The sequence below is a fragment of the Zalophus californianus genome, chromosome 15 (assembly GCF_009762305.2).
Source record: "Zalophus californianus isolate mZalCal1 chromosome 15, mZalCal1.pri.v2, whole genome shotgun sequence".
NCBI lineage: Eukaryota > Metazoa > Chordata > Mammalia > Carnivora > Otariidae > Zalophus > Zalophus californianus.
In genome coordinates this window covers 82,375,436-82,388,627 of record NC_045609.1, presented here as the reverse complement: position 1 = coordinate 82,388,627, position 13,192 = coordinate 82,375,436, and the positions used below count along the sequence as shown (strand labels likewise).

Genomic DNA, 13,192 nt, shown 5'->3' with positions numbered 1-13,192 from the left:
GCATGAGCAGAGTTCATCATAAACCAAACAAGACGACTGTGGCTCTCACCACCGCGCAAGGCAAGTGGGGCCCGGCCCTACCACTGAGGCCCACATGCTAATCCTTCCGACCTCTTGTGCATGTTTCTAAAAGAAAAAAAAGAAAAGAAAAAAAAAAAAACAAGAAATGTAATAAAAGGGAATTATCTTAACCACTGAGGTTTTCCCTTCAAAGGGCCCTTTCTTCAGCCCTCTGCAGGCAGCAGTGGGAACCAGTGAGACCCCACAATTGCTAAAAGCCAGGCTTTCCCTCAATCACATTTCAGAGACAAGCTAGAACAAATCAGCTAACATCTTCCAGGAGACATGACTCTTCTCAATTTGAGTTTATTTTCCAGGTCATCAGTTTAATTTCTCCATACTCTACACCATCTGGCAATCTCAATTAAGATAGCATTTTGTTTACCATTCCTTATTTCCACACCTTGAAATTTTTATTTAACTTCTTTCGAGTCTTGAACCAAAGTTCTCAAAGTTATCAGCCGTTACCATAATTGAGCTAATTCTGTTGACTCATCTTCAAACAGCTACAGAAGTCCAAACAACGCCGGTTCTACTTGCTAAATCAAATCTGCACCATCTGATAACACAAGACCAGAAGGGTATCCAAACTCCTGCTTCAAGGTAAAGGCACGAGGAGCTGAAATGCTCTGTTTGTGATATGGTCAGTTTGCTCTTGGGAAATGTTTTATAATGGCTAATCTTTAGAGCAAGCCACAAATAAAAACAGTCTCATTCTAAGAGCAGTAAGAAGCACTATGGCTTTAAGAGTTCTTGACGTCTTGTGTCTCCAGGACTTAAGCTAGCATCCCGTCCATGGCAGGTGCTCAGTAAAGCTTTGTGGACAGATTGAATGAAGAGACAATGAGTGAATGAGCAAAGGCATAAACAAAGTAGAAGCATCATCAGGTCCAGCTCTGGATTCAGCAGTTTCTTTTTTCCTACACAAGACAAACCTCCATGATGATCAGAAGCCTCACTATCACATCAATTCTATAATGACCTTTTTTCCCCAGGGCTTCAGGAACCTTCTTACTGGTAAGTCAAAGAGCTTTCTGCAGCATTTCTAAGTTCAGCTAATCAAAGGCATCCACATAAGGTTCTGCTTCTCCCAAACTCTGTGGAACGGCACTGCAAGGTCTTAATGACAAGTGTGGCTGAGAAGGAAGATCCCGTACCTCACAGCCATCTTTTATCATCCACTCGATCACATTGCAGTGGCCTCCATCTGCAGCCCAGTGCAGAGCCGTGCAGCCTCCTAGGTCTCTGGTCTCCCAGGAAGCGCCGTGTCTTCGGAGATACTTCACAACATCTAGGTGTCCCGCGTAACATGCAAGCATCAGACTGCAACATAGGGAGGAAGCAGCAATAGCTCTAAGTAAAGTCACCCAACTCAGGTCCCTGTTTTACTCTGCCTGGTTTAAACCAAGAAATCCTAATGTGAGTAGAAAAGCCATAAAAATCATTCATATGAAATGTCGTATCCATCAGCTCATAGACGGATAAACAAAATGTGGCATATCCGTACGACGGAATATTCTTTGGCCATAAAAAGGAAAAAGAAATACTGATCTTATGCCACTACATGAATGAACCTTAAGACGTTACGCTAACTAAAAGAAGCTGGACACAAAAGGCTACATATTGTAGGATTCTGTTTATGTGAAACGCCCAGGGGAGGCAAATCGACAAGGGACAGAACTGGCAGGTTAGTGGGTTCCAGGGACTGGGAGAGAAGAAACGGCGAGTGCCTGCCGGTGAGCACAGGGCTTCTTTCTGGGCAGATTAGGAATGTTCCGGAATTAGACCACAGAAGCAGTTATATAGCATTGTTAATTTATTCTTTAAGTGCCAAGTTTTAAAGGAGTGTGTGAATTTATCTCAGCTAAAAAAAGGGGATCACTGTAAATCGAGTAAAATATTGGATTTAAAAACATCCACAAGCCTGTGAAGGTATTCTAAAAAGATAGAGGGGAGAAAAATACTCATTTGATATTATGATAGATGGCTATTAAGCCAATTCCATACTCTAAATATTAGTATGTAAAGAAACTAATTAAACATTTACTCTGCCTTTATAGAATAAAAGGTAGTCCATCCTCAGTTGATGAGGGAAAAAGCCCTTTTCACCCTAGCCTGCCGGCTCATCAATATGGAAGAAATTATGGAATTAGAAAATCACACTTTTGTAATTCCCAATTAAATAATTGATCTGGGCAAGGACCATCAGTGGATACTAAAATTATTGGGTAAAAGGTTAACGGAGAACAGAATATTCACACCATGATTACCCCCATAGGTTATGTGCTAATTTCAGTGGGAAGCTATATCTTTACAAAGGAGGGATTTAGCGGCCACACTCTAAGCAAATGATCAAACCTAGAATCACCAACTGTGGGACAACATGCATTCCTGATGGATCCAGCCTGGAGCCACAACACCAGCTCGTAAGTGTTCTTGCTAAAAATGTTAACCTGCTTCAAATCAAACCTTTAAACCTAATTGTAACTTTATTGGCAATAAAGGGACGAATGAACAAGTTAAGCACCGCCTCCACAACTAGGAGATAATTAGGCAACTCAAGAACATAGGGCATTCTATAGGATAATTGGTCTGGTCTCCTCAAAAAGTCAATGCTGGTAAAAAAAAAATATATATTTAAACCAAAATAGTGGATGGAGGACCAGGCTAGAATAAAAGAGACTAAACAGAACCACCAGATGCAATGTGTGAGCCTTAGTTGGATCATGGTCTTGTCCCCACCCCCCCAAACAGAGCCATGTAGACCTTCTTGAGGACAAGTGGGGAGACTTGCACAACTAGGGCATCAATGATGTCAGGACATTAGTGTGAAATGTCTTAGGTGTGACAATGATATGGCGGTTATGCAGGTCAACGTCCCTACTTTTAGAAGAAAACATACTGAAATACTGAATGAAATATTGAGGAATATGATGCCTATTAACCTTGAAATGGGTAAGTAGGGAGAAAAAAGCTAATAAAAATGTAGAAAGAGAAGCAAATAGGGCAAAATGTCAACAGCTGCCAAACCTAAGTGGTGAGTATATAAAAATATACCGTACTATTCTTTCAACTTTCCTAAATGTTTGAACTTTTCAAAATAAAGAGTTGAGTGGGGTGGGTGATGGGGGCAGCGAAGGAAGTCTTTCCAGTAGGGAAATTCTGGAAAGCTCTCTGAGTGATAAATAGAATGTCCAGCTCTGAGGCCCAAAAAACCTGAGCTGAGCTGGAGTGGAACCCGATGTCCACATCTCTGTATCCTTATGTAGGCCTTCATTTCTTGGAAACTCCTGGTAGAGAGCAAACATGGCCCTTCACCTGCCCAGGGTTTGAGGTGCTTGCTTCTGATGCATATTGCCAGATGCTTAATGCAAATGTTTAAGGCTCCCTTTAGATGCACTGCTTTCTAGAGAGATTACGTCAACTTACAGTTTTATCGATTGCACCTAAAAGTGTCCATTTTACTCGCCTATACCAACACTATCATCTTTTAATTAACAATAGGACAGTAAGGTTTTAATTTTTTACTACTAGCACTTTTGCATATTAATTTTTTTATTTATTCTGCTATGAATTGTCTTTGTGTAAACTGCTCTTTTCTACTGTGTATCTTGGGGGGTAGGTATGTGTATCTTCTTTATATTGAATATGCCAGTCATTTGTCTATATTTGCAAATCTCTCCCCAGACTACCCTTAACTTTGTAATTAATTTTTAAAAATGTGTTATGTACTTTTAATCTTCTCCTTAGTGATTTATTTCAGTGATTTTGCCTTTCTCATTATAAGATCAGATAGACATATGCTGTGGTTTCTATGGTTCTGTCTTTTACATTTAATTCTTAATTCTTCCGGAGTTAATTTTGATGCATGCTATAGAAGACCAGAATTTAACTTTTCTTCTTCGTATAGCCTTTTCTAACATCTTCCTCATTAGTTTGTGTTGCTCCCATCATCACGTACTAAGTTCTGACGTACATGGAGAACTATTTCTAGTTCATTCTATACATCTTTTTTTTCAGTTATTTGTACCAGTGTCATACTACATTAATTACTATAAGTTTATAAGGCATTTTAATAACTGTCAAAAGTCTTTCCACATTTCTCTTCAACAAAGTTAATAGCTGGTGTCATCCATTTGTTCTTCCAGGTAAATTACAAAACCATTTTGACAGGCTCCCAAGAATAATTCCATTTGAGGCTATGCTAGATCTATATATTCATTTAGGAAAAACCGAAAATTTTACAGCCTTCGATCTTGCCATTCTGGCATATGGTATAGGTCCCTTTTAAATCTTTAAATCTTTTAACCTAATTTTTATAGGTTTTTTTTATACAAAATTTCTCACTTCTGTTAGATATTATTTATTCTATTTCCCTTATTATATTTATTAACTGATTATTGCTGTTATTTAAGGAAAAAAATTCTTTTTTGTTAAATAGTAGCTAGCCACTTTACTAAACCTCCTTATTAAGTCCAAGTATTTGAAAGCTGATTCACTTGGGCACTGCGAGAAAGGAGCCACGCCTCTTACTCCCATTTCATCTCTTACAGGGTTGACCAGCACTCCAAAATACCAATCATGAAATAACAAAATATAATGTGGAGTTACCATATGCCAGGCACTGTTTTGCTCACTTTTCTTGTATTAACTCATTAAACATTCACAATTCTATAAGTACTTCTATTATCCCTATCTTGTAGATGGGGAAATTGAGGTCCACAGAGGTTAAGTGACTTGCCCAAGGTCATACACCCTGACCACAGGGGAATCTGGATTTGACATCGAACTATCTGGCTCTCAACCACTCCTATGGACTTCACTACTAACTTTTAAAAGGAATCTGTCAATACTAAGAATGATACTGGCTGATCGTCTGAAATGATAAACAAGCTTTTATGATGCAATCAAAGGATTCACTCCATCAGCAGAGGTTGGTCCTCCTATGCACCAGACACTGTTACCAGGACTGAAAGCATCCTGTACTTTAAGAGAGTAAGATATTTTAACTAGTAAAAGGTGCTGAGTTAACCCAATTTTTGTTTTGCATCTACACATACAGAGGTTTTCACCTTTGGTCTGCTAATGGGAAGCATTAAGAAATTTCCTAGACATCCCTACCGTCCTGTGTGATCCTCCGAGTTAGGATGGAAGAGACATAAATACCTGTATGCATATAAACATATGAAGAGATTTCTTTCTCTCTCAGACTTCAGCAGTAAGGTTATCCTCTGGGATGTTCCAACTATCCCTCTGCTAAATAAGTTATCTACAATCCTAACTTACAATTCTCATAAGCTCATGGGCACAACAGTTAAGCCACAGAGTCTATTTCATAGATAATCCCTTAATAAGTTTTCTAACTTCTTGCATGGATATTGGTTGTTTTAGATTTTGTGTCTTTTTGTGAAGATTTACATTTCCCCAGAAAACGTACCATCGAAAAGATAATTTCAGTGAAATTATCACATCTATTAGCGTACACACAGCACACCATTTTCTTTTTACATTTAGATTTCCTCTATCACCACTGTTATGCTCCCTTCCAAAAGTCTATTTTTTTCTTCTTAAATTTCCAAAAGATTTTCTCTATAGCCACGGCCATGTCGCATTTCTAAATTCTGATTTTTTCTTCTTAGATTTATAAGCAATTGGTCCATTTTATTGTATAAGCTTTTTTTTTTTAAGAAGCAGCTCTTACATCTTTTGTTCTTATATGTTTCAACAATCTTCCTATTTTCTAATCAATTTCTTTTAACTCTTTCCTCTTTCCTACCCTTCAAGGTTATTTTCTTTGTCCTTTTTAAGTTGGTATTATTCTTTTTCAAATGTCTTGAGTTGATGGCTTACCTCCGAATTAACCTAAGAGTTACATGGAAAACTCCCTTTTAAATTGTTAAATGATTTTTTTAAGATTTTTATTTATTTGAGAGCGAGAGAGAGCACAAGCGGGGAGCCCCAACACACTCACGGCTTGATCCCAGGACCCTGGGATCATGAGCTGAGCCGAAGGCAGACACTTAAGCAGCTGAGCCACCCAGACGCCTCAAACTTTTAAATGATTCTTTGTAATGTTATTTAAAATCTATTTGTGTGTGTGTTCAGAGAGTGTAGCAGGTAGGCTTTCTGAGCTCAGAAATTGACACTTTCCTTGTGGCCCACCAAAGGTGACCTGTGTTTTTGTAGCTCCTGTTTAGATACTAGTTTGCAGGGTGCATACCTTTGAGCTCTATGTACCATGTGATTCTAAGCTCCTGGAGCAAAACCCCTGCATTTTTCTGTGTTGTTCTACCCAAGCACCAAGCACAGAGCCTGGCATGCGGTAGCCATTCAACAAATCCTGGTTGACTAGAATGAATCAGTTAATTAAACCTAATACTAGAATACTTATTATTTTTAAGTCTTTGTAGAGCATTCCTTCATCTGTCTGAATATAGGTTTCCAAGTATCATGCTCTTTTTGTCAGTTTCTCCTGTGCTGCACTCCACGTTTTCACTGCAGGGAAGGTCTTGGGGTCGTAGCTTTGTGACTGCTATGTGCTTCTTTGGGAACACCTCAGAGTCTTAGTTAAGAGAGTTAGGCCAAGTGTAAGGAGAGCCCTGGTGGGGGCCCCAAGTTTCACAAACACAGCCCAATGCCCAGCACGGCGCTGGTGATGGCTACAGGAATAGCTACCAGTCCCTGAGCTAGGGCAAGTGGATGCTGTAGAAAGTGTAGCCCACTTCATTCCTGTGGAATGAAGGAATAAGTGAACAAATGAATAAGCCAGGCTTTGTTCATCGACATCTTTCCTTTGGGATACAGTCCTGTCAAAAGAAGCTGCCGCAAATATTTGGATTAAATCAAAAACCATCTGGGCACAAGTCTGGTAACCGAAGTATGGGAACATTTCGGAGCATGTCCCACCACCCACCTGTCCTTGCCACTTCCGTTCTTCAGATTCACATCTGTGCCATTAGAGACGAGGATTTTCACAAGCCTGAAGGAAACAAACTGGAAGGTAACTTGGATACACAGCTTTGATGGGTAGGAACCCACAATAATGCGGGAACGGTGCACAGCACCATATTGAAGACACATCTCCACACTTTCTTTTCTGCCTTCAGAGGCCAGCTGGCTTCAAAGTCAGGACATTATTAAACCAGAAAACTACCTCTTCAACATCAAAAAAAAAGGGGGGGAGCCCTTCTCCCACACATAAATTATTCACTGAAAACAAAATATACCACACGAAACCCATTGTTCTGTCAAGCTAATTTACTGTCGCCTTAATGACCATTTTAATATATTTCCAAATGGCAGCATTTAGTAAGATATACGTCTTTCTTTTTTCAAAATGGCACTTTAGTAGCTAAATATAAATATGATTGTAAAATAAGCCATTAGTGTGCATGCTTCTTTGTGGCATAGAGATAATATCCGTGAAAATTATATCTTAGCAACCTCTCAGGGAAGTTTGTTTTTCAGAATTAGTATCCTTCCCCCCCTTTTTAAATATAAAATATTTATATTTTAAATATATTTTATGGGACATATAAAATATATTGCAAAATATAATTAAGTGGCTACCTCTCTTCCTCACCATAGGATTATATATTTTTACATTCTCTGCCGCATGGTATAGAGCTTCAGGATTCAAACGGCCGAGTTTTCGTGCAGCCCGTACGTGGTACAGTTTTGGAAAGCAAGAAGAAGGGGGCTCCTGCACACACACCTTTTCCCCTCCCATCCGTGCTCTGATCGGAGCCTTTGGGAGAAGTGGAAGGTTCAGCCTCTTAGAGATAAGAAAGGAGGCGGCCTACCTGGTGTAGCCTTTCTGGGCAGCGACCATCAGAGCAGTAAAGCCAAACTTATTGGGAACATCAACCTTAACATTTCTTGGGGGAAAACACAGAGAAAAGAGATTAACATGCTCGGCATGGCTCCCCGTACTTTCACAGCTGAGGTCTCTTGCAGGACACAGGTGGCTAAAATGATTCATTTTCCCGAAAATTCCAATTTCTTCTGGGCCGTTAAGTTTCTGTTGTCTTAAACGGCCCTGCCTAATATTTTTCAAGGATTCAAATTCACGAGGAGAGAAATTGCTGTAGTTTTGTTTAAAACAGGCACTCCCTTCAACTCAAAACCATGATATGAGCAGATAAAACACTGGGACGGGCCCCACACCCTTCTAGAGCAGAGGACACAGGAGTGTAGACACTCCGCTCCACCACGAGCCTGGACTGGGGGAGGCCTGCATTTCTCCCTTGATGCCACTGGAGGAAGAAAGCAGAGCTCTTAAATACCAGCTTAGAAGCGCTGGCTTTTTGTAGGATCCTTCCCTCCTCCAACTTATGAGCCCTATTCGCAAAATGACTGGTCTTCTAAGGTACTCAAAACTCCTGAGTCAAGAAGAATCTAAGTAACAGTGTTCACTTTGCATTAGGAGGCAGTTTCAAATATCCCACGGCAGCAAATGTATTTGCTACTGTTCTTCTAATGTTTTACCAACCCTTTGAATCAGAAACCGCTGATTTAATGATTCCTTAGATAGCTGTGGGCACTTGGGGGTGAAATTTGCCCAAATGCTATGGCATATAAGCAAGAGTCAGAAATTATTTCTGGGAAGAAAATAGGATACCCAGACTTCTAATTTTCATTTTCAATTTTCATTAGATAATTACAAAATATAGCATTTACACAGGGCTAAAAGGTCATCTTTGTTGACTATGCTGGACTCACACCAGTCACCGGAGATCTATTTTGGAGCAATTTCAAAGGCATGGAAAATTGGGGGGAAATAAAGTAAGTGCAATTCCATGCACTTGCTGGGCATTAAAAATTTTTAAACTTTAAGGCAGGGCTCTCTCACCCTCCTTGAAGTATTCGAACCAGCAAATCTTCATCATTCACATTGACAGCTCGGTGAAAGTGCTCACTACTTATGGGTTCTCCTGAAGAAAGAAGATGGAAAACAGTCATCCGAAGTCGAATGAAAGAAGATTCATTCCGGCTACGCGCCTCCCACAGCTTTGAGTAGGTGTTCACGCTCCCCTCCAAGAAGGCACTTGGCCATTCAGAGAAGTATAGCTTACATTTCCTATTCCACTTCTCTTACTGAGAAAGACGTTGTTTCCATATATTAAGAACATTCAGGTTGTCCTCAGGACTTGGGACATTCTCAAGTTATAAAAGTACTGCTTTGCGAATGGTATTTTGATAGGTGAAAATAATCCTTCCAGATTTCCTAAGACTTACTAAATGTCTCTTACAAGCAAGGAAAAGCCCCACAATCGTCACAACACGCTAGTTTTGTTTGCCAGAGTCATTAAACTACTTGAACAAACGACAAAAAGAAATTGCTGTAACATTTGACATCCAAAATTTCAGTGCTTCCCAGGAAGATAACATTCATGTTGGCCTTGTCTCCCAGAGCTTTGGGGGGTGGGGGGCAGGAGGAGCTCATTCACAGAGGGGGAACACCGTGAGAAAGCCTGATTTGGGGAGAGGCTGCCAGGCAGAGAAGAGCAAGGAGCTGCAAGGTACTCCAGGAACAAGGGGACGTGGGGCAGAAGGGAGGGCGTCCCTTTGTGCGGGGCGGGCGGGCGGGCGGGGGGGGGGGACCTTAGCTCCTCAAGGGGGAGAACAGGAAGGGCAGAAAGGAGCAGAGTGTGACAACAAAGTGCCAAGTGAGAGAAGCCCGTCTTTCAGGGCTTGCTTCATATTCTGTGAGTTTCTAATCGTTTGAATGATTCGGCATGAATGGAACACACGTGAAGCACTTAGCAGAGCACCGGGCATGTCCTAAATACCCGGCTCTGCTGGTGGTGGGAAGGGCAATGGTGGCTGTCCTTGTCTCCACGGTTCGCAGGCCCAGCCGCTCACACGATGAACGTACCTACCTGAGTGGGTCTCTTCCACGCATTCAACAAATGTTCACTGAGTAACTCACATGCCCAGTCTCGACACTGAGGGTCCCAGGGAGAACAAATCAAACATGTTCCTCTCCTTTGCCATTTACGCCGTAGCACCTGATTCCAACCTATCATCATCTCAAACCCTGAAAGAAAACACCCATCTCCTGCCCTGTCCTCCCACATTGCCCCCGAGACTGCTTCCTGGGGCTCACCTACCCCCTCACCTCCCTCTTCCAGAGATCCCCTGGCCAGTGCCCCCAGGTGGGGAGTAAAATTCCCTGTTCCTGCACCTATGGTAGAAAAACTCTCTGGGATGAGACCTTGGAGCTGACTGGAACTAAGGATTATAAACTCAGTACCCATCTGGGTCGGGTAAGTATGCTAGGAAAAGCTCCTGGGCCCTAGAGCCGCTTTTCTACTCGTTTCCTTGGAGGATTTTAGCTGGGCAAATTATAAACCAGGAAACCAGGGCACAGAAGAATGTAGTGATCACTAGCAGAATGACCTCTAGCTGATACCCTTCTTCTTCTGGTAAAAAAATAAATTTAAGCCGAGTGAAAACTGTTTTTGAAATAACAATTTTGTCTGCTAGCGCCTGCCAATCTCCTAAAGATTTTTTTAGCCACACCGTACTTCCTTTTCATCATTCCACACATATTTTTAGACCAAAAGCTTCAAATAAAAGTATCACGATAAATTGTCAAAGGGCAAGGCCCACCGCTTTCCCTGGCCTTCCAATGATAGATCGTGGCTAGGCTGGTGGCTCCACTGGAGGGCTTTGGAAGGGAGCAGGGTTTTGTATACCCCCTGCCCCAACACCACCACCCCCACTAAGAGGACATTTGGTAAAGCCTGGAGACTTTTTTGGTTGTCACACCTTAAGGGTTCATGCTACTGGAGTCTAGTGGGTAGAGGCCAGGGATGTTGGTAAACATCCTACAGTATACACGATGAGAATTATCCAGCCCTCAAATGTCAAAAGTGCCAAGGCTGAGAAACCCTGGGCTAGAATAGTATGGACTTCAAATGATCTACTGGGTGACGCATCCCTACTTTAGTGGACAAACTAAACCCCTGGAAAGTTTCCCTCCCTTCTCACCTCCCAGAAAGGAGGGGAAGAGAGGGGTAGTGGTGGTATAGCCCACCAAACAGCCCCCTTGGTGACCCTCAAACTTCAACGGCCACTAAAAATACAACAACAACTAATTTGCATAGAATCATCTAGGAGAACGTAGGAAGCTCATCCTATCTCTACTAAATTTTAAAATATGGCATCCTACCAAAGGGTGGGCGCCTGGGTGGCTCAGTTGGTTAAGCGACTGCCTTCGGCTCAGGTCATGATCCTGGAGTCCCGGGATCGAGTCCCACATGGGGCTCCCTGCTCGGCGGGGAGTCTGCTTCTCCCTCAGACTCTCCTCCCTCTCATGCTCTCTCTATCTCATTCTCTCTCAAATAAATAAAATCTTTAAAAATAAATAAATAAATAAATAAATAAATAAATAAAATAAAATATGGCATCCTAACTCAAGTCTTATTAACTAAGCTCTATCTAGGACTTGACACAATGCTTTTTCCATGCTTCAGACCACAAAACTGAAAGCCAGGAAGGCTGAGTGAGTAGAGCTCACACCGAGCCTTTCATAAGGTCACATTCCTTCCTTGGGTGTTTTAATACATGCCGAGGTGGCTGACCAATTCATTCTATGCTTCCAACCGTATTACGCTTTGAAAATAAGCAAACTTCTTAAATAAGCAAATATGATCCCCCTGCACAAAGTGTTAAATGAAAGGGGACACTAAAGCCTAAAAGCTTCAGAAAAGTGCTAACTTCTTAAGAGGTTAAAGAACGTTCTAAAGGCACATGCAGTATCCCCGCGTATTTCTGCACGGACCCACCCCCAATGCACATCATCTGTCTTACCCAACCAGTCCAGCCCTCCCAGTGGGGGGTGCTTCCTGGTGCATCCTACCCAGGAAGCTCTGCAGCTTACAAATATTGGAAAGTGCAATAAGTTCATTTTGTGCTTAGAGGCTTGAGGACCATGCGTAGCAAAGAGTGGGGTATTTTGATAGTAGGACATACTTTAAATGAATGCACTGTCCTATTCCAGCTTCTGCAAAGGTAACCAGTGCCCTCATAACTTAACCTGAAAACAAAATGACATCTCACGGGAGGGAAGGAACATAGCACAATGGTTAATCTATTCCTTGTTTGCAGAATTTCTGCAAAAGGAAGCAACAATTATCATTCGGGGCATAAACGCTCTTTCTCAGCATTAACTCATTAACCCCTCTCAGACCACTGCTGAGAAGGCAATGAGGTACTGAGGATTAGCGCCAGACCAGACGTGGATCAACCAAGGCACACAAAGGTCTCCGTTTATGTGAATCAGACAGAGGAACAATGAAAAGGCTCCTGTTTGCGGAGCAGAGCAGAGAAGTCCTTTCTCCCTCCCACTATAGGCAGGAGTCACAGAGAGAGGAAATTCCAGGGTGAGCCAAACGTTGCACTCCTCCTACCCCTGAATCCTCGAAGACACGGTGGGCCTGGCCCAGGGGACTGCATCAAGTGCAACCGAATACAAAAAAGGCAGGCTTTGCCTCTGTGGGTTTGTTTGGCTAATGTTTACCCTGAGTGTTGCAACAACAAACAAGTACTGCGTTGGTGCTGCCCGTGGGGCGGATGTCCACGAGTGCCTGCCCCTGCCCACCCCCGCTGGGTGGGACTCATCGGGTAGGGCCAGGGAAGGGGACATCCAGGAGGAGGGGAAAGCCATCACCCTGTTCTACAGGAGGGTCATTTAGTGGCAGATGTGCCCGCACATATTATAATGTGGCAGTTAACACCTTCCTGGGTGGAATTCGGGTCTGTTAGAAGCAGTGAATAAATGATGAGCTCATTGGAGGAGAGATTTGCCAATTAACAAGCAGCAGCTGCTTGTCTCTTTTTAAGGGCCCCACTGATTAAAATTGCATGCCTCATTTAAGCAAGAGACTCGTGTACTTTACCTGAAATTAAAAAAAAAAAAAGCGAAGCATCCTTTATTCAAACAGAGTACATGCTTTCATGATTCATTAAAAACACTTTCAAACTGAATGCAAATGATCAACCCACAGAAGCATTTTTTACTTATTTTGGAAAATATGCCCATTTTTAATTCTCTGTTTAGCATGATCTACCTCCTTGAGGGAGTCTGCCTTGGATATTATAAATATAATAATAGCATAAGGGAGCA

General features: G+C 42.0%; 1 protein-coding gene across 1 annotated transcript in view; it reads right to left on the bottom strand.

The window, feature by feature from the left end:
- The window catches only part of FANK1 (fibronectin type III and ankyrin repeat domains 1), a 98,729-nt gene that overhangs the window by 2,995 nt on the left and 82,542 nt on the right, over nt 1-13,192 (bottom strand). Inside the window, exons 4-7 of the mRNA XM_027595898.1 lie at nt 8,912-8,993; nt 7,863-7,937; nt 6,974-7,039; nt 1,218-1,383 (exon numbers count right to left, since the gene is read on the bottom strand). Of these exons, the coding sequence (XP_027451699.1) occupies nt 1,218-1,383; nt 6,974-7,039; nt 7,863-7,937; nt 8,912-8,993 (389 nt within the window). The remainder of the gene's footprint in view (nt 1-1,217; nt 1,384-6,973; nt 7,040-7,862; nt 7,938-8,911; nt 8,994-13,192) is intronic.